General features: G+C 41.7%; 1 protein-coding gene and 1 long non-coding RNA gene across 2 annotated transcripts in view; one reads left to right on the top strand and one right to left on the bottom strand.

The window, feature by feature from the left end:
* The window catches only part of ZNF516 (zinc finger protein 516), a 98,735-nt gene extending 75,411 nt beyond the window's left edge, over positions 1–23,324 (top strand). Inside the window, exons 3-6 of the mRNA XM_027746049.2 lie at positions 8,800–10,269; positions 15,616–15,720; positions 16,611–16,678; positions 23,193–23,324. Of these exons, the coding sequence (XP_027601850.1) occupies positions 8,800–10,269; positions 15,616–15,720; positions 16,611–16,678; positions 23,193–23,252 (1,703 nt within the window). The 3' untranslated portion in view covers positions 23,253–23,324. The remainder of the gene's footprint in view (positions 1–8,799; positions 10,270–15,615; positions 15,721–16,610; positions 16,679–23,192) is intronic.
* Positions 6,052–13,776, bottom strand: LOC120324358. The gene is made up of 3 exons (XR_005565619.1): positions 13,574–13,776; positions 12,011–12,310; positions 6,052–6,108 (listed from the first exon to the last, which is right to left on the bottom strand). It is a non-coding gene; the product is annotated as an uncharacterized LOC120324358 (long non-coding RNA).
* Positions 23,325–24,788: the final 1,464 nt, after the last annotated feature.

Here is a 24,788-nt window from a genome sequence, read left to right as displayed (position 1 = left end):
TTTCTCCTTAATGCACTTGAAGGAGGAGGAACAGGTGGTGGTCAAGAAGACGCTGTGGAGTAGACATTGTGGCAAATATCACTATCGGAATGAAAGGGAAAATCTCCGGGAAGATTTACAACTGTTTGGGTCTATGTTTGGAGGGGCTATACAGGCAGGCTGCCACTTGCTTAAAAAACCCTGCGTCATAATTTTCCATCTCCTCTACAAGTATTTTTGATGCATCAAAGCCAATTGCACTTCTCTTTCTGTGCCTTAAACAAAAAAAAGAACCAATATCCAAAGAAATACAACAACCCTTATCCAAATCCAACCCTCTCAAATTTAATTATGTATCCTGCTGTGTTAATGGTCTTATACCCTTTCTTTTTCCTCCTTCTACCTGCACCAAACTTCACAGGCAGGGCCACACATGGAGAAATGCCTAGCAGCTACAGAGCATACTGGAGGTACTCTGCCTAGCTTTTGGACCAGTTCATACTGTATTGTATTAACTAGGAATTACGACAAAGCTGTGTTAGAGTCAAATTAGTATCATCTGGCCTAATCACTTCCTAATTTTGCAGAGCATTCCAGGGGTTTTATATCCCATAATTTTCTTTAAGTATATTATGAGCAGCAACATTTAAGGCAATGCCAAATTGTATGGTTTTCATTTTGGCAAGCCGTCTCTGCAATGTGTTTTTGTATTGGTTCTGTGCATGTACTCCTCTCTCGCCCTTCATTTTACCCACAGTTTTTAGATAAGTAGTTACTGTTCCCTCATTGCTTTCCAGGAGCCAGACTTTTCCACGTCCAGTGATGTGGAATTGTGAAGGTACCTGTACATTTTAAGCCAGTGTAGTGTCTTTGCTCTGGTTTAGTCCATGAGTGGGAGTTACAGACCCTTTCTTCTGTTTCAACTTACATGCTTGGGCTTTACATTTCCTAAAGGAAGAAAAACTGGTTTGAAGTTTTGTGAGCTGGGGACAAAGTTGCAAAAGCTGTGCATAGTGTGGACCACTTGTTGAAGAGACAACATTATTATCACCGATAATAAAACTGTCCTAAGACTATATGTGCCTTCTGTGTGTCTAAAAGTGCTGTTGTCTCGGTGCTGTGGTTTGCCTGGCTGTAGCAGGCGCAGCCCTGTGTGAGATAGGAAGACATCCGGATGCTCTTGAAGCTCAGAGGGCAAAGAGGGGCTGTGGGCCCTCACTGGGAAATCCAGTCCCAAGTCCCAGAAGGGGCTGTGCTGGAGATGCGAGCAGGATGTGGCATCAGCATGGGGATCAGATGTGTTGGTTACAGCCTCGCTTTGTGAGACTTGTCAGACTGGTCACCTGCCTTCAGCTCTTTAGATAAAAGACAAGCCTTCTTCTCAAACAGCAAAAACCCCACTGAGTTCTTCGTTACCCTTGGGTCAATCTAGTGTGGATGAAGGGAGAAAAAGGTACTTGGAAATGCTGTGATAACAGAAGCTACAGCTTCACCTGCAGATAAGTACATGTTATTTCATGGGGCTTTTCTCCTGCTTCTGGGCAGAGAATACCCTCATGGACCTCTGTGAGAAATACACAGGTGAAAGGATTAGTAAGTCATTACAAGCTCTGCCACTGCCCAGAATTCCTGTATACCAGGAGGAGATGCAGAAAGATGTGGTGAACACTGGAAACGTCTGTGGCAAGCTGCCAGCAGTAGCCATTTTACCCACATTTGCACTTTCACTTCATTACGTGCTCTGCTGTGGATGCTTTCCTTCCTTCACCTGAAAGTCTGTGTTGACTCTGGAGGGGCTGATACCTGGGAGACAGATCGCAAAGCACCTGCCTTAGAAGGGGGTTTGTGTTTGGGCTTCAGCACAAAGCTTTTTGGACTTGATGTGCACTGGTGTGAAGCTGAGAGTGATGAAAAGATCCTGTGCGAGGGGATACTGGAGTAATTTGTACATGGAGCTGATCTTCCAGCCAGTTGGCCTCTGGGAGGCTTGTAGCATCAGTACCCTAGATAACAACAAAACCAAATATTCTTCAAGAAAACATTGTATGCAAGTAGCTGAAGAGAAAAAGTTCACTGTGAACTTTCAGGCTTGTTCTTCAGTACGTAACAGCACGCACTTCAGTCTGACAGATTTTGGACTTGACACTCTTTCCAGCCTAGTTCTTTAGTTACTTTGTTGGTGTCTATTCTCTTGATTGTACTTGAAATTCCAATAACATTGCTGGCATTTGCATCTGTGGCTGTGCGGATGGTTTCAGGCCTCCATTTTCTTTTGGGGGGAAAAAAAAAATCTTTGAAGTGTGACATAACTGCAGCATTTCTGCTGTGCAAAGGAATTTGTGATTTTACTGAGCTAGGGAATACCTTGTAGAAAGAGGTCTTTTATGTGCTATACTATTACTGTTCTCAGATTCAGATTTCACTCATCTTAAAAGGTTAAGTTTCAAATTTAATCAACTAAAAATTTTGTGCTTTTTTTCAGTTACTTTGGTGACATTTCAGATTCTTTCTGAAATGCAAAACCTAATGCAGTATCTTTAATGATAATAACACTAATATTCTAAAATAATTAAAAATCCCCAATATGTGCAGTCCAGAATTGAATAAACTTTATTAAATTAGTTTGATGATTGTCTATTCATGTTTTTTGCTGTCTGGATTGTAAGAGCTCTGTGGGTTTTGTTTTCATAAGCAGCAGGTGTCCTCCTGGACAATGCTGTAGAGATTAGTCAAATGGAGACTGGGGCGCAATAGAAGCATTTTGAAATTCAAAAGTCAATGAGAAGTCATTTTAGGAACTATGAAAATGAACATGTAGAAAAGGATAATGAAGATCATGAAAATGAACATGTAGAAAAGGATAATGAAGACTGTGAATGCAAACTGTACCAGAGGGGTGCTGTGTGGAATGACTTTACTCCCCTTTCCACCTCACATAGCCAAAGGGAAACCTCTGTGGGGTGGGGTGTGCTGGCTGACTGATAAACCATCTGTATCAGCCAGCATCAAGAGCTGTGTTGGGTTTCTGCCCTGTTAAAAACCTCAAACCTCAGCCAAAACCACTCACTGTCAATTCTAAAATTAGTCCAAGAGAAAGCAAGGATATTAGTTGATTGTGTGCTTTCTGCCCTCCCGTATCACTCTCTTACCTGCTAACTTATATCATCCTGCGGTACTGAGTACTCCAGTGTAATCCTTGGTCATCTCTTTTTTCTGAATTATTGGGGAACTGGTGTAGGAGCCTGTGAAAACACATCTAACAACAACATGTAAAGCGAGATGAGCTTTGCAGATGAGAAGCTGCATCTCCTAAAAAAACCAGCATAACATTTTCTTCCTAGTATCTCCCTGGGGCACATGACCTTGTGCTGCAAGAAAACCTAACAGGGCTTGTAGGGGTTGTCTCTCACCTCACGCCCACTTTGCCATCACATTGGGGATCTGCTGAATGGTGCAACTGGAGCAGAAAGCAGGGGAGGTGACGGATAGCATGTGGAGTATAAAAACTAGACACACAGGCAGTTAGAACAGGGGCCATGGCTTTTTTAAGACGTCCTCTGCAAAACAGATACCAGGTCTCTTTGAACAGCCTGACCCTATGCTAAGAGGATAAACCTACTGCTAAGGAGGGTTCTGGGCTCACTGTTGAATGCTCCAGGAGTCCTTTTCTGAGATAACCACGTAGGGAATTAGTATGAAAGGAAGGCTGTTTTTGGCATATGTCTTGTGCTTCTAAGGGGTTTTGCTTTGCTCTGCTGATAGAGCAAAGGGAAGGAGTAAGTCATGTTTTGTGCCTCCCTGTGAATAGGAGGGGTTTTTATGCATTGATAATCCATGTTTTGTCCATATAGGTTTTACAGTCCAAGTGGTGTTTCGCCTCTTCCTTTGACGTTTATTCTGCAAGCTGCAAATATATATAATCAGGCTGGGGTTTTTTTTTCTGTTCATCGTGAGTTTTTCTGCATGCAGGTGTATTTGATTGTTGTTGATAGACTCCAGTGCTCAGGATGACATAATTCTTCTGGAGCTTGGCGCTCCTGGGGAGGCTGCAGACGTTGACCTGTCACCCTTCCATCTTCCCTCAGCAATGTGAGGGACACTTAACTCTTTGTCTTTATTTTCTGGTGTGTTACTTTTCTGTGGCAGTTCTCTGAACTCCTTCTGACTTACCTGTCATTGCAGATCTGCATAGATATTCTCGGGGCATAGACTGTTTTTTGTTGGACCTTCCTTTCACAGGATAAAAGACCTGATTTTCTGCTGCAAAACTGCTTTTTCCTTTTTTCCTCTGCCATTTCCCACTGTTTTGTGTTTATTGTGGACTTTTACATAGTACCCATTGCTATGGTGTGTATATGTTTGTATAGATATTTTTTATAGGTATATATATATGTATACAAAACAATGTGACCAGCAAGGCTATCATGTGTCTTCTTCAGAGGGGTAGTTTTATTTTTATAGTGCTACTTTTATTTGTGAAAGCTGAGTTGAAGAACTTCATCTAGTACACTCATATTTAACTTGCCATCTACTGTAACATCTGTTTTTTTCAACATTACTGCTTCCCAGATTTTTCCCTCCCACTGCATGGGGTTTTTTGGATCATTTCCCTTCACTTATCTTAACCTGCTTTTTTTCCCAGAATGAATCTCATTTGATTATTTTGAGACTGCATTTCTATTCTTTCTGAGTCCCTGTGCATTATTTCCTTGTCCCCATTTTTGCAGCTTCTCCAAATGCGATGTTTCCTGGAGATTCAAGTTAGCATGCTGTCTAGAGTCTCTTCTGGATCATTAAAGAAAGTACCAAGTGAAATAGAACCCAGTACAGGTCTTAGCAATATTGCAGCTTCTTCCAGTGTTATCCTTTGCTTTTATCATGATTTATTTGCAGCCGGTTTTCAAATCAAGCCAAAGCATTCATCTCAAAGTGCAAATCACTATCAAATGTTTACTAAATTTCAAGCACATCACATCTGGTCCTTTTCCTTAGATTCCTAGTGCTATAACACTAGCCAGAAAAGGGGCCTCTTTCTAGCCAGTTTTGCTCTTCTGAATAGAAATCACGGTTTCATTGTCCTCAGGCTTGTAGCCTGGTTTACTTTATAGGAAGCCTCATGAATTAAAACAGCTGTGCAGCCCATTGTGAAATTCGGTTTTGTGGAGAAACAGGGCTGGGAAGAAAACAAGGGGAGTTTACACGTGTAAGGGGGAGAAAGAGAGAAGAGGGATATGTGTGTGCCAGGAGGAGGGGAATCACTTTTATCTGCATGTGTAAAGTCAAGTCACTGAGGGTTGGCAGTTAGGAATATTTCTGAAGAACTTCTCAAATCCCTGAATGCTCTTGTGTTTCTAGACAATGACTTTCATATAGTTAAGTGCTTTGCACTGTCCTGCTTTGCTTTCCTGTAGCATTCAGTGCTGTTGATATTTGAAGCTATGGCCAAGACATGAGATAACATCAGCAGCCACTACCTCCTAACTGGGCACCTTGGAATGTTCCCCTGCTGTAGCTCTTATCCAGGTATCTCTGACACAGAAAAGCCATAACACTTCAGACTTATGGTAAAAGGACCTTTCTCACTCATAAGTACAACAGATAAACAGCTGTTCTGGGTAAGAAACAAAGGAATTGAGGCAAATACGAGGAGATGACAGGGACCGTAGGATAAAAAGTGAGAGGATGCTTAGCCAAGAACTCTTTCAATGGGTAATGTGAATTATAGTCTCTGGAGATCAAGCAGAAGGCATCTCATTCATGGCTTTTTGCTTTGACCTGGCCATAATTAAATCTCAAAAGTTTCTGGTAACAGTAGTACCCGCACTGCGCTGGTTAGAACAATATTTTATACCAGTGATTTAAAAGGATCGTTAATACACCTTTTCAACTGGGGCAATTGGCTGGAAGCAGACAGAAATAAATTTAATCTATTTTTCTAAAAAGGCTTTACCTATATTATTGGGTTGCATACCATCTTCTCTTCTCTTGCCTGCATCCCCTCCTCCACCTGGCTTTTGCTATCTTCTCACTGCTCAGCCTGGACCACCTGCCGTGATGGGAAGGATGGCACGTGGCAGTCTGGTTGTTGGTATCTGTAGTATCAGGTCCCTGGTGGAGAGCAGGATGGGGCTAGGGGAAAAGCATAGGATGTGTTTTGCACTGATGAAGAAGCCTGAGTTGGCCTGCAGGTGAAAATTGTTTCTCTTTTGGTTTTGGGTTTTCTTGAAAGAAGCGCAGCTTGAGCAATTAGCACAAATACTGCTATTGAGGCTCCTGATCTAAGCTTTAAGATTATTCCTAGTATGTTTAGTACTGTTCTAGTGAGACATCAGAGGAATTGAATCTAGCAAGACATTATGAAGAGATGTTAGAAACTATGTTTTGTAATAACCTTACAAATTTTCATATAATGTACTGACAGCTGCCTTCAGCATTGTGGCAACTGCAGGCCTAGATATACCTCAGAAATGCCTTTCTTGTTTTCCTGCTTTGTGTTACATTTTCCACCTGGAAAATCCCTTTTTCTTTGTTGGCTGCACTAAAGAAATAGGGCCAAAAAGACTGTAACCACCTCAAAGTTTGCAGTCCCAGCTTTATTTGGGCACATAGGACTGTGATCTCTCCCTCTGCTTTCTCCTCCTCCCTCCTCTCCCAAGAACCTAAATCAAACAGTCCAGACCTAAAGACCAAGCCCAGACCTAACACATGCCACCTATCCCAATCTGTTTGACCTTACTCTCCGCTGAAACAGCACAGTACATGGATTTTGACCGAGTCAGAAAGTATCAAGGAGTGTCTGAGATATGCAGAGCAACCTGGGAGTTGCACGTGTCTGCTGATGCTCCCCTTCATCGTGGCTGCACAGGTGGACCAAGGAGTAGGGGGAGCCTTCCAGCTCTGCAGTCCCAGGAACAGGACTAGCAGTGGTCTCCCATTTCCCTCCTCTGCCTGCTCTGCTCAGTGTAGCCAGCAGGTCGGTTCACTGTCCACTGAGTACTGCTACAACCAAAGGATTTGTTTTTGCTTTGCTTTATTATTTAATACAATGATAAAAGGAACCACTCCTTGTGATCATAAAGAGAAGCCTTAAAATCTTATTTAAGAGCACAAATATTTTGGGTTTTGACAGATACGGTTTGAAAATAACACAGATGTGCGGTGTCAGATTTCACCACTGCATGCAGTGTCTTTGTTTCAAACTGTAATTTTGGTAAATTTCGTTAATAGTGCTGGGCATGTGCTTTCCCAAAACCTTGCCCCCTGCAACCCAGGAAAAAAAAGTTTCTGGGTTGTGGGGTTTTTTTCCCCTGAATATACCCCCTTAGAGAGTTTGAAAGGAAAATGATCTTCGCAGAGTGAGCATTCAGCCCTGAAAGGCTACAAACCTATGGGTTATTTTTAACCTAATTACCTCGAATTAAACAAAAGCTTAAAGATTTTTTTTGCTTGAGTTGAAGATGAGGGCAAAGAAGGCTTTATTTGCAGAGCAACTCTAGCCAAGAACATGCTTCTTCCATTGCACTGTGCAGAATAATGCCTGTGGCAGTGCACTGCGGTAATGAATGGCGCTTGATTTTCTGAAGTACTGGCTTTTATGAGTTGATGTGAGAGGATACACAGCTCTAGAGCAGTTCACTCCTTTCCCCTTCTCACCCCTCCTACGGATGCAGTGATCACTTTGGACTGGTGATGTTTTAGATGGAGCACGGTCTCCTTACACTTGCCTGGCAGTGGCTCATTAACTGCATGTTAATTGAAACTGAAAGTTTGTCAGATGATTCAATTCAGTTACATGTTAAATGGATTCAGTGCAGTAAGCATTACTGCTGTGATGAAAATCTCTGTGGAATTGATTTGTGAACTGATTTGGAGGGACTCATTGGCTTCATCAGCAGCTCTGAGAGATCGGCATCAGGAGAGCGAGCAGACATAGCCATGCTCCCAGCAAAACAAATCCTACTCTTCTCTTTCACCCTAAACAGTTTTAATTACTGCCCAGTGTGTTCCCTTTCCAGGACATGTGTTAGAAAAATTTACTCTGGAGAGCTGAGAAGTGAAGAAGAAAATGAGAAGAATTGAAAGTCTGTTTTGAATTCTGTAATCTAAATGGCTGAAATGTCTAATTCCTTATCTTTCAGTGGATCAAGCAGTCACAAAATTTTCCTAAAGTTTGTTTCAAACATGAGCATATGTTACCAAAAAAAACCAAGGAAAAAAAAATCTGCTTTAAACTGAAGGACTGAAAAATCAAAATTTACATCCTCCATATCTCATCTTTTATACTTGGCCACTGCGAAAGTCCCTCTTAAGTTAGGAATTTATTCTGTATGCTGTACCTGCTTATGTGCTTGATTTCTGTGTGGAGCCAATTTTTATTGCTGAGTTATAAACCCTTTGAAAATAGGGGCTTGTAATGGAAGTGCTGACAGACCTTTAGTTAGGTCAGTTTTATCTGGCTCCATTATCTTTGCTTTTGTTAAAGCATTAAATGGTTGCAGATTTGTTTATTTTTCTCACAGTCCCAGAATTTTAACATGGGTATGTTATTGAATTGTTTTTTCTTCAAAATGTCATGAACACGCAGCATTAGAGAGTTTATCCAGACTCTGCAGTCATCTTTAAAAGTAAATTGAACTGTTGTGTCTTATTTCAAGATTTTCTTGCTTATAAAGTACATTTAGTCTGTAACATGTCATTGCAAAACTAATACCAAAATTTCCTTTTTCTCTTGCTATCTTATTCTAATATTGAATTCTGCTCTGTCTTCTGAGCTCCTTTCTGTGTAAAATGACAATGATTTTTTTTGTTTGTCCCATTCAGATGAAAAGCCATACCACTGCAACTTTCCTGAAGAAGAAACCCCAATGATAACATCTCAGTTGGATGAACTCCCAAAGCTGGGAAGCCGCAACGCCAGAGAAAATGAGGCCAGGGAATCTAAACCAGAGATTCCTGCCCTGATGCCAGCACTGGAGAGTGTCATCAAGGAACCCTTTTCGAAATACCAAGGTTCTGCAGACATGAAGGTGCCAGCATTTCATCACAGCCAGGGGCTTCCTTACTCCAGTCACATCGCTAGCTTTGCTTCGGGTGTGGGCCAGACATCTTCAGACGTGGTCATGGACTTGAAAACATCGCTTGAAGTGCAGGCTAGTCGTGCTAGAAAAACTTTGCTAGACTTGCACAGGGAGCATCCTCTGATAGAAAAAGGTGCTGAAGCTCTAGAGGTAGCTCCACTCGATTTGAGTGAAAAATCAACAAGGGATAATTCATGCAATAAATATCTGAATACATCCTTCCAGGCTGCTTTAATTGTCTACCCATGTCCTTTCTGCAGTCACAAGACCTACTACCCAGAAGTCCTGTGGATGCACAAAAGAATTTTGCACAAAATCAGCTGTAACTCGATGGTACCCCCTTGGGTTCAACAGAATGGATTCAAGAGTATTAAAAACAACCTGGTCTTTCTGGCAAGGAGTGGGCGCACTGGCCCCCCTCCTGTTCTTGGTGGTAAGGAATGCCAGCCTTTGCCCATTGCCAGATTTACGCGTACTCAAGTGCCAGGTGCATTGCCAGGTTCCAAAAACAGCTCTCTCTCTGTTGGGATGACTGCAAAGTCTGGTAGTACGCATCAGTCAAAGGACAGTCATGCCTTCAGCCACTGTGGTCCACGCTTATCGGGTCTGGATGCATACAGACAGCCCAAGTTAAACCATTCCCAGGAGCAGTACAGCATAGCAGCACAACAAAAAAGTAAATATGAAGCAAATTCCAAACTTATGCAAATGGGAACCTATAGTAGAAGCATAACGCCTACACAAACAGTCATATCCAGGCCTAGCACACAGCCTACAAACAGTAAGCAAGTGGAAAAGTATGTGGTTCCCCAGGGAAGTACCGGTTTTGCCCCTCCAGGTAAGCACTGTGCATCCGACTCCATGAAGGCCAAATACAACCCACCGCTGCAGTATCATCCTCTGTGTAAAAGCGAGCAGTACACTAAACATGAAGAGCCACCAGTGCCTCAGAGAGAGTCTCACATGAAGGCTGGGAATGAGATGAGGACATTGGCAAACTGCACAGCGGTAGCGCGAGCAAGTCCGGTACTGCAGCCCCAGCCTAGTACCGTGGGAGTTTCTCCAGCTTTACACTCCAGCAAACAGGATGTGGGATCAGATGTGCATGAGAAACATTTGGACATTTTAAATATCTTTAAAACATACATTCCAAAGGACCTTGCTTCATTGTACCAAACCTGTGGTGCCAACAACCCTGCCCTGGATCACACAGGTAAGATTTTTACAAGCCCTTCCATAGCTGAGGACATAGGCTTGCTTGTTCCTGCTTCATTCAGAGCCACGACATACTGTTTCCCAGTTTTTCCCTTCTCTGCCTTAACGGTTGGGATTACAAGTTCATTGTTTTTATCATTGCTGGATAGGCTTGAATAGGTTTGTTTACTGCTCTCTTAACACTGCAGCATCCCCCCTTGTGCACTGTGTGACATTTCTGTCACAGGTTAAATGTATCTGGTTCCACCTGGAGTACTGCTGTTCCTTTGTCCTCTTGCTTCAAGCAGGCTAGAGTTACACAGATGTGCTGTCACTGGAAGATCTCCCTGATATGCTGGTGCTGGCACACATCATCATCTTTTTGCTTCAGGCAAAATAAACATCCTCTGGGGCTTATCTGTGATGTTATTTTGGAGGTTTTGTTCAATTTTGTCTGCAAACAAGTCTTCCAACAACAGAGAGGAATAATCACTTGTCGTTGTCCTTTGTCTTCCTTGACAAAAGTCTTAAGATCTTCCTTGTCCATGTCAAAGATTGCAGCCGTATTTTTTAAATGAGTCTTTTGATCTGTTTGTATGTTTATAATTAAAAGGAGGTAGGGCTGAATACATGCCTGCTAATTCACATAAGCAGAAAAGTCAGTTGTGCAAATAGCCAGTTTAAAAGTTCAGGGACTAAAAAAGTTCAACTGCCATGTTAAAAAAAAAGAAATCTATGTATTTACATTTGAAACCATACTCTTCTGATGATCTGCCAGAATTAGTTTGTCTGAGTGGAAACTGAAAATCATGCTGATTGACTACACTTGAGGTGGAGGTGTGTCTGTAGGCGAGGAGAATGGGAGCCAAAGTCTCACCTCTCACCATTTATAAACCATCCCAGTTTTTTATACCTTTCTTCTCTTTGTAGAAGTTGTGCAAATAAACTCCCAGAGTGGTGTTCTAGTGTCCTTACCAGACATAATGCCCTCTGGTTTGTCAAAAGTATGTGTGAAATGGAGCTTGTGACCCCATTTTGCAAGTGGCACAAAGTCCAGGACATTTGGAAGCTGGTAGTCTAAGGACAGCTATGGTGTGTAAGGACACCCAGAAGGTGTGTGAAAGTTGACCACTCTGGTAGCTGTAAGGCAAGGAAGGAGCCATAATGTTTGATCAGATCTTGGTGGAAGGACCTTTTGGAGAAGACAGGAAGACAAGATCTATCTAACATAGCCCATGAGATGCACCTTTAAGCCACTCTGTTGTCAGCTTTGCTCAGTCATTTGACAAGTAATGCTGTGTAGGGGGCAGCTGTTACTTACTGAGCAGATCATTTTGCAGGTGGTTAGGGGCTACCTGATGATTGTAACGAACCCCAGGCTCCTGGTTGTTGTTAACAAAGCAGGAGAGGATATGCTCAGTTTCTAAAACTGCAGGGTTTTTTTTTCCCAGTGCCTAGGAATGTTGTCTAAAGTTTCTCCCTGCTCACTTCCTGCTCTAAATACCAATGAATTCACCACCAACTTGGGGTACCTTCATATGGGTGCCTACCTTGATGTTATTTAATATTACGTTGTGTCAACCTGCTCAGCAAAATCTTACTGATACAGTGAGCTCCCAGCCGTGTTAGGAGGGATAGAGAAAAACAGTAAAAGCTAGGAACTAGAAGCTGAATTATTGAATGCAGGCATCAGAAAATTCATTGTGACTGTTGGAACAAAGTAAAATAGGGGAAGGGTTTCCAAAGAGGTCTCTCTTTACCTGCTTTTTGAAAGAGGGATTTTATTGGCAAAACGTTTTTGCTGTGCAGTGATTTCCAGAGACACTTTAACTGGAAGTTATTTAGTGCCCATCTCTGCTTTGAAACCTCTTCGTTCGTTCCAAGTGTTTTACAGCAATCAAGTTTTCAAAATTTGAAGCCTTTTTTTTTTTTTTAATGTAGCTTGTCTTCATTTTATATACAACTTCCAGGTTGTTGATGTTTCTCCAAACCATTTGGCATGATGGCTGTTTTTCATAGCCCTCAAATAAAAAGCTGCTTCAGGCAAAAGGAACAAGATCCTACCAAAAAAAAAAAAGAGGAGGGTAATTGAACTTTGTCTGAAATAACATGTGGGCCTAGATAGGCTGAGCCCTGTGAGTCAATATGCATCATACAATTTAGCCTTTATCTCATAATGTGAATATGGCAATCATGACATGAAGGACAACCAAAAATCCTGCTTAGGTATACTATTTGTCATGTTTTTCCCTCAATGGAGTGTTTGTCCTTGGAAGAGAGTTGTTGTATGTAGTGTTGTGATACAGCTGCAAACACAAAGCTAGCTGTACTTAGGTTAGTTTGTTTCTGATATGGTTTGAAGCTGGCTCCCTGCCAAGTCTCCAAACCTTACCACCAGAAGTCCCCCCCCCCCTCCCCCCAAACCTCAGGGAGAAGAGGGAGAAAAAAACTAAGAAAAACCCGAAACGAGAGAGAGACAACCAAAGTGAGATATATAAATATATTTACACTTATATACAATTAAAATATACAATTTCACAAGGGAAAAGGGAAGGGGGAAGGGAAAGGGAACAAAACTAAAATAAAATATATATATATCCCAATTAGTGACCCAATATCTAACAACTAAAAAGTTAGCAAAGAAAATAGCTCACTACTCTCCTGGGACAACCGAGAGTTGCTCCGGAACAATCGCCGGCAACCTCCGTCTCCCAAGGTCGGCAAGGCCTTACCAGGCCTCGCTCCCCAACACGACAGACTCAACAGCAGGGAACCTGCACCTCCAAACCACCGGAAGGAAAGAGAGCAAAGGCCTCTCCTCCTTTCTTCTTATAATCTGATTTACGTAAAAATCGTAGGGAATACTGGGTAAATCTGGACCCTTCCTTGGTTACAAACTGGTCACCAAGGAAGGCCTAGCCCAAACCACCACAGTTTCACACTGCCCAATCTTCCCAAATGCTTGTAGGGAGAATCTTACTGTTATCTTTAATAGTGGTTATTTATTTTGTTCATGATATTTACAGGAATTGCCATATTAGTAAAGGCTGGGTTATGGCAGCAGATGCACTCTTTCTCTGGGTCTCCTTTGAGACCAGCTTTGAGCATCGATTTCTCAGGAACTTCCATTCAGATAGTCAGGTTCGTTTACCTGTAATTTGCTAAGACCTGTAGTCATCCACCCTCTTTTGTTCACGTGTAGGATAACCTGAGTGATGACTCATGGGGGTATTGCCTTGTGGCAGTGATGCCCATGGCTCAAAGCTCTAAACTATCAAAAGCCTTATGGTGCTGCTTAGGAAATACAACAATGGCAAATATACCTGGAAGTGACGCATTTTTTCCACCTGCTTTTTGAATAACTACCGTAAAGTGAGAGCTAGGGAGGGGTTAGATGAAAGTCTTACACCCACTCATCTTCGGCATTCATACAGGGTATGTTGGCTTACAACAGCATCCTCAACCTTCCCTCACGCACGACTCAGGTGGGAGCAGTGCTTCCATGAAGGCTATTGGATTGGGTCCGTAATGGCTGCTGAGACAAGTGTGTTCACCTTCCACAGAGGGAGACGTGGGTTGTAGAGGGATTAAATCTCTTTCCAGAGGTGTCAGAATGATGACCTGAGGAAGCTCTCCTGGGCTTCATAGGAGCTGCTCTGCCAGTCTCTGCCTGTCCAGTAGTTGGCATGGGGCAGTCCAGCAAAGGCTACACCTGGTTTCTCAGGACAGCTCCTTCCGCTTTTTGCTTTCAAGTTTTCAGCTACAGTTCTGGCCAGTGAGGGGAAAATGCTAGTAATAAATCAGAAAACCTGCTTTAATCTTGGCTGCCTTACAAGGCAAATCTGTCTCATTATAGTACCGTAAGGCTCTCATTGATATGTGATTCTTTTTTTTAATATTATTTTTTTGAGGTTTTTGTTTGTTTGTGTTGCTGGGTATACCCGATGGGGATTTTTTCCAAAATCACAATCTTCTATTTGATTCCCAGAAACTTAATTCTTGAGAGCAGGAGTGTTCAAGTATATTATACAGACTGTGCTGCCATCTGCAGGAGGTGCTGTTATAAAAGAAAAGAACAATTTGTGAGTGGGGCATTTGCTTGGGGTTTTTTGTGGTTTTGTTTTTGTGTTTGTTTTTTTTTTTTTATTTTGTTTTGGGTTTTTTTTGCAACCAGACATTTCTTTCCAATATATGGTCTGGTGAAAACCATGACAGGACGCTTGGTGTCATAACAGCAGAGTATAAATGGCAGCTGTCTTCTTTTCCATACATCTTTAGGTGCAGCATCCATATTTTGGATGAGTCCTCTGGCATCCTGCAGTTGATTTTTCAGTTGTGTGGAGGGTTTTGGTTGCCACTTTTTTGTTCATAATTTTATTCTTTTTAAATGCTGGAACAGGGAGGGGAGTATGAAAGAAAAGCTGAAACTTCACTTCTGTTGACAACCCTCTCAGAATTTCTTTAAAAGCCAAAGTATTCCAGTGGCAACTGGAAACATCAACTCTTTCCTTCCGAAGAGGGCGTTTTACCAAAATAGAAAAGATGATGTTCAAACATAATTTTTTTTTAATAGTAAAAAAGCCCAATAAAAGTCAAATGTGTCTTTTTTGATCAGCAGCAAAAAGACAAAGACCAGCCCTTTAAGTCAGATGCTGTAAACTGACCTTTGGAGAAAAAGGAGAGGTTTGAGCGGTTTTCCACAAATGCTAATGGCCTAGAAAACATGTTTACCCAGGGCCGGGGGAAGGCTGCTGCGCTGCTACCAGCTCAAAATGTCCGGAATGACACTTTCATTCACAGATGTCTTTCGTCTGTGCCTCAGAGGTCCAGGGTCAAAGCAGCACCGGCAGGCAGGTAGGCAGGGGCGAAAGGTTTGATCAGTCTGCGATGGCTCCGCTCACTCTGCATTTGTCTCTGAGGTATTGCCGCCTGGGGGGGACAGTCGGGCTCTGGTCCTACTCACTTCCTATTATCCATGTGACTTGTCTCCGCCACGCTGGAGTCACTTTGATTTGCCTGATGTACTGCTTGACAAAGCTGGGTGATGGCTGAGAAGTGGATCCAGCTGCTCTGAAAAGCGCACACCTGACATGCCAGTCCTGGTGCGGGCACATCATGGGGAGCATTTTTTAATTCAATGTAATTTATGCATTCTTGCAGTCCTGTGTGTGCCTGGCCTGTCAGCCAGTGCCTAGATGAAGGCTGACAGTTGTCATCCAGGGCCTGAAGGTAGCCTCACATAATGACACATTAGACATACTAATGATGTTTTCTTCTGGCATAATGTTTTCTTCTCAACTTTCCTCTCTCCTCTTTCCACCCCCCCAACCCCCCCTTCCTCTCCCCCCCTCTCTCCTGACTACAGGGATGCTCAGGACACAAACACGCCAAGGAGACTGTGTCTGCAGAGAATGTGGAAAATGCTTTACCCAACCCAGTCACCTCAGGACTCATCAGAGGTCCCACACAGGTACCTTTTCACACTTGCTCTTTCTTTCTCCCTTTCCCACTTGCCTGCTTTCAGATTCTGCTAACAAAATACCAAGAATTACATTTCACATCCCATGTTAACCTGAGTAATTCCAATACCTAAATCTAATAGACAGGGGGGATTTTTTATGACTTTTGTTCTTGTTCTCCAGATATTGCTTACCTGATCCCTGCCCAAACTCCATAAAATTGCAATGCATTTAAGATAACTCTGTTTGCAAATGTTTTATTTTAATTAGAGAGTAGGGTACTCAGAAATGAATATGCTAATGAATTCTGTTGCCACCAGCACAAATTGAAATCAAAGTACCCCTTTCAGCACAACATAAGGCTTTGTTTTGCCTCATCGTTGCTGTTGACAGGAACATTTTTGTGGGAAACAAGATTTTTCCTCAGACTGGTCAGCCCTAGCAGCCATTTTTAACCTGACACAATCTGTGGTTGAGGCTGGAGGAGCCTAAAGCCACCGGTGCCTTGAGACCTCCTGAGCATTGCATGAGACAGTGAGACTAGCGGGTTCCTCCCCAAAAGTGTGAATGATGCATACATAAGCCAGTCTGATGCAAAATGACAGAAGCCAAATGGTAAGTAATGCAAGAGGAGGGTCCCTTTACACATATACTGATAATTAATGTTGTCAGTGATTGCTTTCTTCAGCGCTGAAGTCTGAATTAAAAAGGGCAGTGGCCCTAGGCTGCCATTAGCACAGTCTCTTACAGTAAGTGTTACGGTAAATTGGTATTTTCCGGCCACAGGCTAGTAGCTGGTGTCTTTTTTTGAACGTGGTTAATCTGTAATGGTCTCAAATAATATACACACACTAACGAAGCTTGAATGTTCATCTGTTAACAAGCCCCCTTGTTCCCACAGTGGTATTTGAGTCTAATGGACTCCGAGGTACTGAAGTTCACACCACCTCTGCAGATGCTTCAAAACAAGTATGTTTTACAATTAATTGGATGTTTGGCTTTTAATGTGGTAGCTGGGAAAAAGTTGCACAGTAATACTCATCACTAAAGTACTGACTGTTTTATAACATGTATAAATAATAATGGTATTGCTTAATTTTTAACTCTTAAATTTTTTAAGCATTTTAACAGAATCTGTTATATAGAGAGTCAGTTAATTGTAAAGCAGGTAGTTAGTGTTTAAATAAACATGTTACTGGCTTACTGGGGACTGTGTGGGATAGGTAACTCTGTAATGTGCAGTGACATGTAATCGTGAGATAGAAATTTGATTTTACAACTAACACATTTTCTGCTGCCACAAGACAATTAACGTTTAGTCTGTATTTTTCAGATTATTTGTACCCTGATATGCAGTACCTGGCCTTTGAAAGGCTCTCATCCACCAATTTCTGTGGACTCTGTGTTGGTGTGCTTTCCTGTTTCTACTATACAGTTTCCTGTCTTAACAAACACTTCTCAGTTACAGAGAAAATCATTAAACTGAATTTGTTTCATGTATCTTACATCTTTGGAGACTAGTGTCATAACCTGGACCTTTCTACTCCATCTTGTAGCTTGGCAGGTGGGTTTCAGGGCACACCTCCTCGTGGACAGTTTTCTTTAATTGTGAAACTGCCTCCAGCATCACTCACTTTCCCTTTCATCTGCATTTTTAGCTTTACTTTTCATTACAGCAGCCCCCATCCTCCTGTCTCTTACTAAACTATTGCAGGTGGTTTTGGCCATGCTTAGATGATTTTGGCCGTTGGTTTCTACTTTCTCAATAAACATCCTCACTGGGCACCACCACATCACCTAGTTCATATGCTGCACCCTTCATGGAAGCTTTTAGGACCTTCTCAGTTGCAGTTACATCTTTCTGGCCCAAAGGTTGTGTAGGGAACCCAGCCCTCTGCCACAGGAGCATCTTGTTAACATCAAGCCATGGGAGTGGCCAGCAATTCTCATAAAGTTTTCAAGATGGCATAGCACTTCCTTGTTGTGGGCAATGTTTGCTTTGCTTTGCGTTAATGGGACAGTAACGGCAAAGTTATTCTGTAGTGCCCTCCTCATGATGATGCTAGATAAGCATAAAATTGTGCAAGGACACATCTCTCAATAACAGAGACGGAGTGAATGGCAGAGACACAGACATGGTAAAAGTGACAGTGAAACACTGCAGCTCTGCCAACCAGCTCAGCTGGTCTTTGGTTTCCACCAATTTAGTAATGTAGATTTAGTAAACTTAAGCATCTTTTAAAATGCTCTTTCATCTTTTCATGCTTGTGGTTTTCTCTCGTGTAGTTGAGATTGGATTCTGAGGGCATCTGGGCTTCTTTCTTCTAGAAGACAATAAAAGGTCAAAGTTGGAAATACATTTCCAAAAAATTCTGAAATAGCCGTATCTATCCAAAAGGAAATGTGGCAGCTCAGACCACATCTGGACTCTTTTTGTAATTCGGGTTATATTACTGCACAATAAATTTACTCACAATCTTGTCTTTGTAGACTACTGTCATGCCAGAATTTATTGACTAACTCCTTCCATGGCAAATGTAGCTTGCTCTTGCAGTCTAAGTCCTTGTCAATCTGTCTTCAGAGCATTTGATTAAATTACAGAATGTCTCAATATAGCAGAATTCTGAGGGGGGGTTAGCTTCACGAGTCACTTCATCTCTTGCCAGTTGGTATTGCTCCCACGGAAAATGCAGTATGATCACTTCTCCAGGAGATAGTTCCCTTTCTTTTGTCTTGTTTGTTCCTCAGTATCAGCCTTTGTCTCAGTTTGTCAGTATCTGTGTCGGGTAGGATTATTCAGTTGTCTGCTGTTTTGCTTGTTCTCATTGCAAGCAGGCATTGTGCTCCCCCAGAAGACTCCACCTGCACAGTCCCTGGGCATTACAGAGGGAATACTCTCATTTCTACCTGCAGCTGTAGGGGCCTTCAGAAGCACAGAAATGAGCTCGCACTGAGAACGGTGCCTGCAGCATTCTGTTAACATTACCATTTCCCACTTTAAACGTTGTCACTCTGTGTCTTCATTTCATTTCTTAATTGGGGACAGGTCTATTCATGAGAGTTTATGGTGTAAAGTCAGTTCAAGTTACAGAAGTGCCGTGCACATGCTCCAAGCAAGAAACAATAGTTACCATGTACGATAGCCTGAGAAGGAAAGGGTGGGGTTTTTTAATGTCAAGTGGAAATGATTCACTTTACATAATGTTTCCTCCTCACAGGTAAAATATGTTCCCCTGAGTAGTCTGCTGAAGAGTAAAAATATTAACATTAGTATTTCACGGTTCCCCCATTCCCTTCTGTAGTCAACCAGAAGATCATCTCTAAAGGTTTCCTTTATGAAAGAATGTTAGCTAGGGCTTTTAAAATCCCCCAACATGGTAGCTTACAACTGTGCTTCATTATATTGCAGTCTCATCACAGATAAGACTATATCACTATATCACAGTCTTATCAATTCTAACTGTGCATGTTAAAAATAGGGTCTACAGCCAGGCTTTTTCAAAAATGATCCAGGTAAATCTATATTTAGATGTCTAAATAAGAACCCTGCATTAGAGTGGTGAACCACCAACAGGACACGCAGGCATTCGGCATCAGTGAAAAGGAGATCACCTGTAGGAGTGTTTAAAAAAGATCAAACACACATGGTTTTAATACTGTTAGCACTGGGCTGTGTTTCATGCTTTGTTGTCAGCACCAATGAAATATAAATAAAATGTAGGAAACAAAGGGTTCATTTGTAATGTTATTTACTGTGGTTTCTTATTTTTACTTGAATGCTTTTAAAAAAAAAGGACATTTTTACATAAAGTGAGTTTCCCATGAACTGTGGAATATTTCCTACTCTTCTTTATCTAAAGGACAAAAAATGCTCATTACATACCCCAAGTCAATACAATCTGTGCAAAGTCATGTAGATTCTGTTGAAATGCTGCCATGTTAAACATACTGAATATTCTGAATATTTTTATAAATGCTAAATATCCCAATGTATACATAATTATGCTTGCTTATCCACAATGAATATGTATCTTAATTTGGAATACACTAAGCAACATCCAAAGATATGATTTAGTAGGCATGAATTGGGGGAGCACACTCCAATTGCATGTACATGGCAAGACAAAAGCTGGCTCCCCTTTGGAAGGGTCCTTGCAACAGCGCGTGCCTCAAAGCAGCTGTGTGTATCTTAAAGCAAAGCTCTCCTAAAGCATGGGATCATTTCAGAGACACTGCCTGGTGCTGCAGCGTTGCAGCCAGAAGCCCAATTCCCAGTGGCACAGGAGTCAGTCTTGAGCCTGCTTTTGCAAAATGGCGACAGCAGTGATAGCAGTTTCTAATACGTATGCTGTGCATTTAATTTCTGCTTCTGCATTTTTAAAGCCATATAAAAGCTTGGCCCACTGTAGGAATATAGTCTATCCTCTATCAGTGTCAGTCAATATGCTCTAAAAATTTTAAGGGACAAGTAATTGGGTGTTCAAAAGGCATGATTTACTAGTTATCAGTGAGGAAGAGTTCTGTTTAATTGAAAGCGTGTGTGTATATATATATGTATATATGTGAAGCATATTTGCAGCTCTGGAGCCAGAGACACCAAGTTCTCTGCTTTCTTTGCAAGTGAAACAAACAAAACCCCCAAAACCCCAGCCTTTGTCCTCTGCAGAAAAACACCCTTTTATTCACAGAAAATCAATTAGAAGCTACAGCCCAGGACAAAAAAAAATAAACTGCTGGTATCATGAATACTTCTGGCTGAAGCTTTCCCCATGCCAGAAGGCACTGATGATCCTTTTCTGTGAAACAGCAGTGGGCACCACAGTTCTTGGGCCTCATTCACTGAAAAGAGAAGTGTGCAGTATGTCCTGTGTGACAGGGGTAAAACACCTTCATAAGGGGTTCATAAGCCTTAATTTTCTCCCCTAAAAGTATTTTAAAATATTTCTTGCAGTGTTCAGTACTTGAGTTAGCATGAATGTGAACAGTCAGAATTTGGGGGATACAGATTGGAAAGAACCATCAAGAAAACACTGTGCATATATGTGTATGTGTATTGTAAAGGAGCTTGGGGGAAAAGCTGGGGACATCTGTTACCTGTAATGTTTTTTTAATCCAGCAGTACTACAGCTGTGCTTGTCCTAAAGCAACTTTGGTGACGAGGGAAGGAGGCAAAAAACCCCAACCCAGATAAAAAAGTTTAAACTATTGGTTTCTGAGTCTGGCTGGTTTTAGTTTTCTTGTATTCAAAATTTTAGTGCTGTCTGTTAAAAGTCCTATTTATGACATTTGTTCTTATGAAGTGTCTTGCCCCAGTTCCTTGCAGAGTTTCTTCCAAAGATCATGATTAATAGTTCAGTCCTCATTATTGCAAATGTTATTTTTAAATAGTTATTCTGAGAACAAGAATTCCATTAATCAAAATAATAGATAATGAACAAATAAATGGCAACCTAATTTGTCTCGTTCATACATATGGAGATTATAATGCAAACAATCAAGGAACCATAGAGGCTGCTGTAGTGGCATCTGAGTAATATGCATGTACTGTATGTCTGTTACTTTGTGAGCATTAGAGACAGGATTAGCAGCTGTAGTTCTTGTCTCAACACTTTCCCCTTGCCAGCAACAGGAGTGGTATCTGTGCTCCAAACTGGTCATTGCAATTTATTTCAATGCCATGCAATAATCTGTCCTTCAGTATATTAACAGGTACACAAACTATTCTTTTCCTTTTAACTAGTGAAAAGCCCTAGAAGTTGGTATGAAAGCAGCTTTGGCATGGAAGCTCTAGGTTTCATGTAAAGATCTGCCAGTTTTTACTGAAAGTGAAGAAAGGTTCCTTTTAAAAAGGGAAAACATTTCACTTCAGGAAGAATTCTATCCAACTATGTATCAGCCAGTTCAAAATCTGACTGTATCCTTGGGCCTGTGGGAGTACAAGGGGTTGAACCACTGGGTGGGGTTTGGCACACATGAATCTCAGGTGCTGTTTCTCGGTGAAACTGGCAGCACAGATATACTTCAGCCACCCACCCACCACCTCCAGCCCCTCTGCACTGTCCTTACAGGTGTAGGGAGGATGGATTATTCTTTTCACAGGTCCCCTGTGCTGTGTGGTCCATGGCATGCTTTCACCACCCCGCAGGCTGTCCATCCCAAAAGAGCAGCCCTAAATTACAGCCCTTTTTTCAGTTCTTACCCAGGGAAACTGGGACAAGGTGCCTTCCATCCCCTTGCCTCTCTCCATCCCTCCTCCCCTATCGTGGTGAAGCCCTGCTGTGCTCCCCCATGTGTGTAGAGGCAGTTCGATACGAGACGTTTTAATGATGAATGCCTCCTCCTGGAATTGTGGCTGTGTCTCTCAGGCATGATGCAGCCACGCAAAAATGTAAAGCATCTTTCTTAGTTTACTGCAGGAAATTCAGCATCCAACTAAGGAAGTTTTATCACATCTCTCATTCAGTTACTGTTTCCTACATTTCAAATATACTGCAGTCTGTACAGCAGCTTTTTTTTTCTTTAATTTTGTTGCAAATCTTTCCGACTTAAACCAAACTTTGACTGGTAAATGTCATGAATCTCAGGCCAGGTTTAATTAGGAATTTTCTAAATCTATTAACAAAAGAGATGCACTTAATACATTATGTCAACCAGAGCTGAGCTTTCTTTAGCTATTTCGAGGGCTGCCATAGGCACAGCTTGAAACTTGCTTGGATTTTACATGGGTGCTGTATTTTATGTTGCATTAATTTAAAATGGTCTGTTTCACTTCATCAAGACTTTAGCTTAAGGATAATGCATTTATGTAAGATTAATCTTGCCATGTTGTTTTAGGATCAGGATTGTAAACTGCATTGTTCCGACAGTGATGTTCTAAATGTCATTTTAAAGCTTTTCTTAGGAGCTGCAGGCTTCCACTTATTCATGATGTTATCTTTAATTTCACTTGATTTTAGAATATTCCTGCTATTTTTTCCAACATGGTAATTATTCATGAAAATTGGCTAAGAAAATAGAAGAAAGATGACAAGGGGGGGGCGAGTGGAAAGCCGCCTTAGCATTTGACAGACCTGCCCAAGAATTCAGTTTTTCTTCATTCAGCTGCCTCTGTGACCTCAAACTTCAGCCTTTTTAAAGCGCTGATCTAGTTATGAATCCTTTTTGGCTAGCACAAAATTCCACTTTTTGGAGACCTCTTCTTTCCCTCCTTGTTCTCAGCCTTTTCTGAAGTGCTCCATCAGACACTATGACTGGCTGTTGTAGTTGAAAGGGGACTTTATATGAGCCTGACACACTTTGCTCTTGGTGGAGATGTTTTAAAAAAAAAAACCCAAAACAAACTAAAGAGCTTCTCATGTGGTGGGTCAAGATGAATATACGTGATGCTAATAAAGGTTAACAAACACCAGCAGGACTTGCTGGAGGGTCATGCCTGGAAGCAGAGGCGAGAATGAGCTTTTTCCCCATGTTGTCCTTCTTGCAGGGGAGAGACCACGTCGGTGCGGAGATCACCCACACGCTGCATCTCCGAAAGGGAACCTAGAGCCTTGGCAGAGGAGCCCCGGGGCCAGCAGCCCCCAGCCCGAGGGGCAGCGCCAGCAGCCCCCCACGCAGAGCAGAGCAGCCCCCCTGCAGCCATCGCCTCGCCCGGAGCTGCTGCGCGAGACTGAAACCAGCGCTCTGCCAGGAGGGGGGGTGCCTCTGCGCTGTTAATCATTTTAAAATAAATGAAGATGCTACACAAGATATATATAAATTGACGTACTAATCAGTCCCAAGGTTCCTTATTTCCTTTATAATAAACAGTGGAGTTGGCAAGCACTGTGGCAGCACGAGGCATCTATATTAATCAAGAGAAGTTTGAGACACTGGAAAAATTAAACTTTATGTGATTTGGACAGCATGAAGAAGTTAAGCGCTGTAACAAAAACCTCCCTGATGCTCACAATGACTATTTGATACATTTGAAAAACAGCAGTGGATTTGAGGGCTGGAGAAGTATTAATTAATGAAACTGCCACTGCCTGTCATGCTGAAAAGCAAATTAAAAAAAAAACAAAACAGAGAGAGGAAGAATGAGGGGTGCGGGGGGGGGGAAAGGTGGCATTCGGTGCTGAGAAAGCAATGTTTGATGAAGGATTAAAGGGACTAAAGAGAAAGACCGTCATTCTGCAATGGTTTGTTTCATTACAGTTTGGGGACCACTTGCATTTCTAGTACTCTTGCTCTTGACTGCGCACCATTAATAGTATGTGAATATGGAAATTGAAACACTTCCAGAGAAAAGCTTCTATTCTGCTTTGGAACAGAAAAGCTGGTCGAACACTAAGAAAAAAACAGGCTTCTGTGTTTTACTCTCAGGACCTTTTTTTTTTGTAACAGGGCTACTTTCTTCAACCTGATCACAAAGGAAGTCTTCACTTAGAGAAAAAAAAAAAAGGAAATAATAAAACATTCAGCTGTCTAATGCCACTGATCTCTCTGTTTAGAAGAGAAAAGGTGTCACTGAATGAATTCAGGCAGCCCTGGGGCTGTAAGGTGCTCTCTGCTCTTTCATTTGGTTAGCAGGCCAGCTACTGCTCCTCCTTGGGCCCAGTGATATTCTGGAAAAACGAGGAAACTTCTTTTGTGGTGGCAGGTTCATGTTCATATAAATGTGTCATGTCTTGTACTTGGTGATCACTGGTGGTGTTAGGAAAAAAAAAGAAAAAAAAAAAGCTTTATATACCTCTTCTACAGTAACTCTTTAACTGCAAGTTTTCTAGGTGGGGTTGTGGCACATAACAGGTTGTTAAACCATGCAGTGTAAGCAATTAAAAATGTATTCCACCGATTTAAATATTTTCTTTTCTTATTGCTGTGACACTATGTGTGATGGTAATATTTCTGAGAGTTTCAGATTTTGCACATATAATTTTATGCATTATCAAAAGTTACTGCTGCCTTGAAAGAAAATGTTCTGTGAAAATTTTTGCAAAAGCTTTACTAGTTTGTTTTTTTTAAATTGTAACATTTTGTAAAGGCAGGAAATGGAGTTAAAAACCTAGCATGCTAAATATATTTTTCAAAAAAGCAATAA

The sequence above is a fragment of the Pipra filicauda genome, unplaced genomic scaffold (assembly GCF_003945595.2).
Source record: "Pipra filicauda isolate LSUMZ 115617 unplaced genomic scaffold, ASM394559v2 scaffold4_size7858003_pilon, whole genome shotgun sequence".
Classification (NCBI taxonomy): Eukaryota; Metazoa; Chordata; class Aves; order Passeriformes; family Pipridae; genus Pipra; species Pipra filicauda.
The sequence above is the reverse complement of the archived record's forward strand: the minus strand, read 5'-3'. Positions and strand labels throughout refer to the sequence as shown.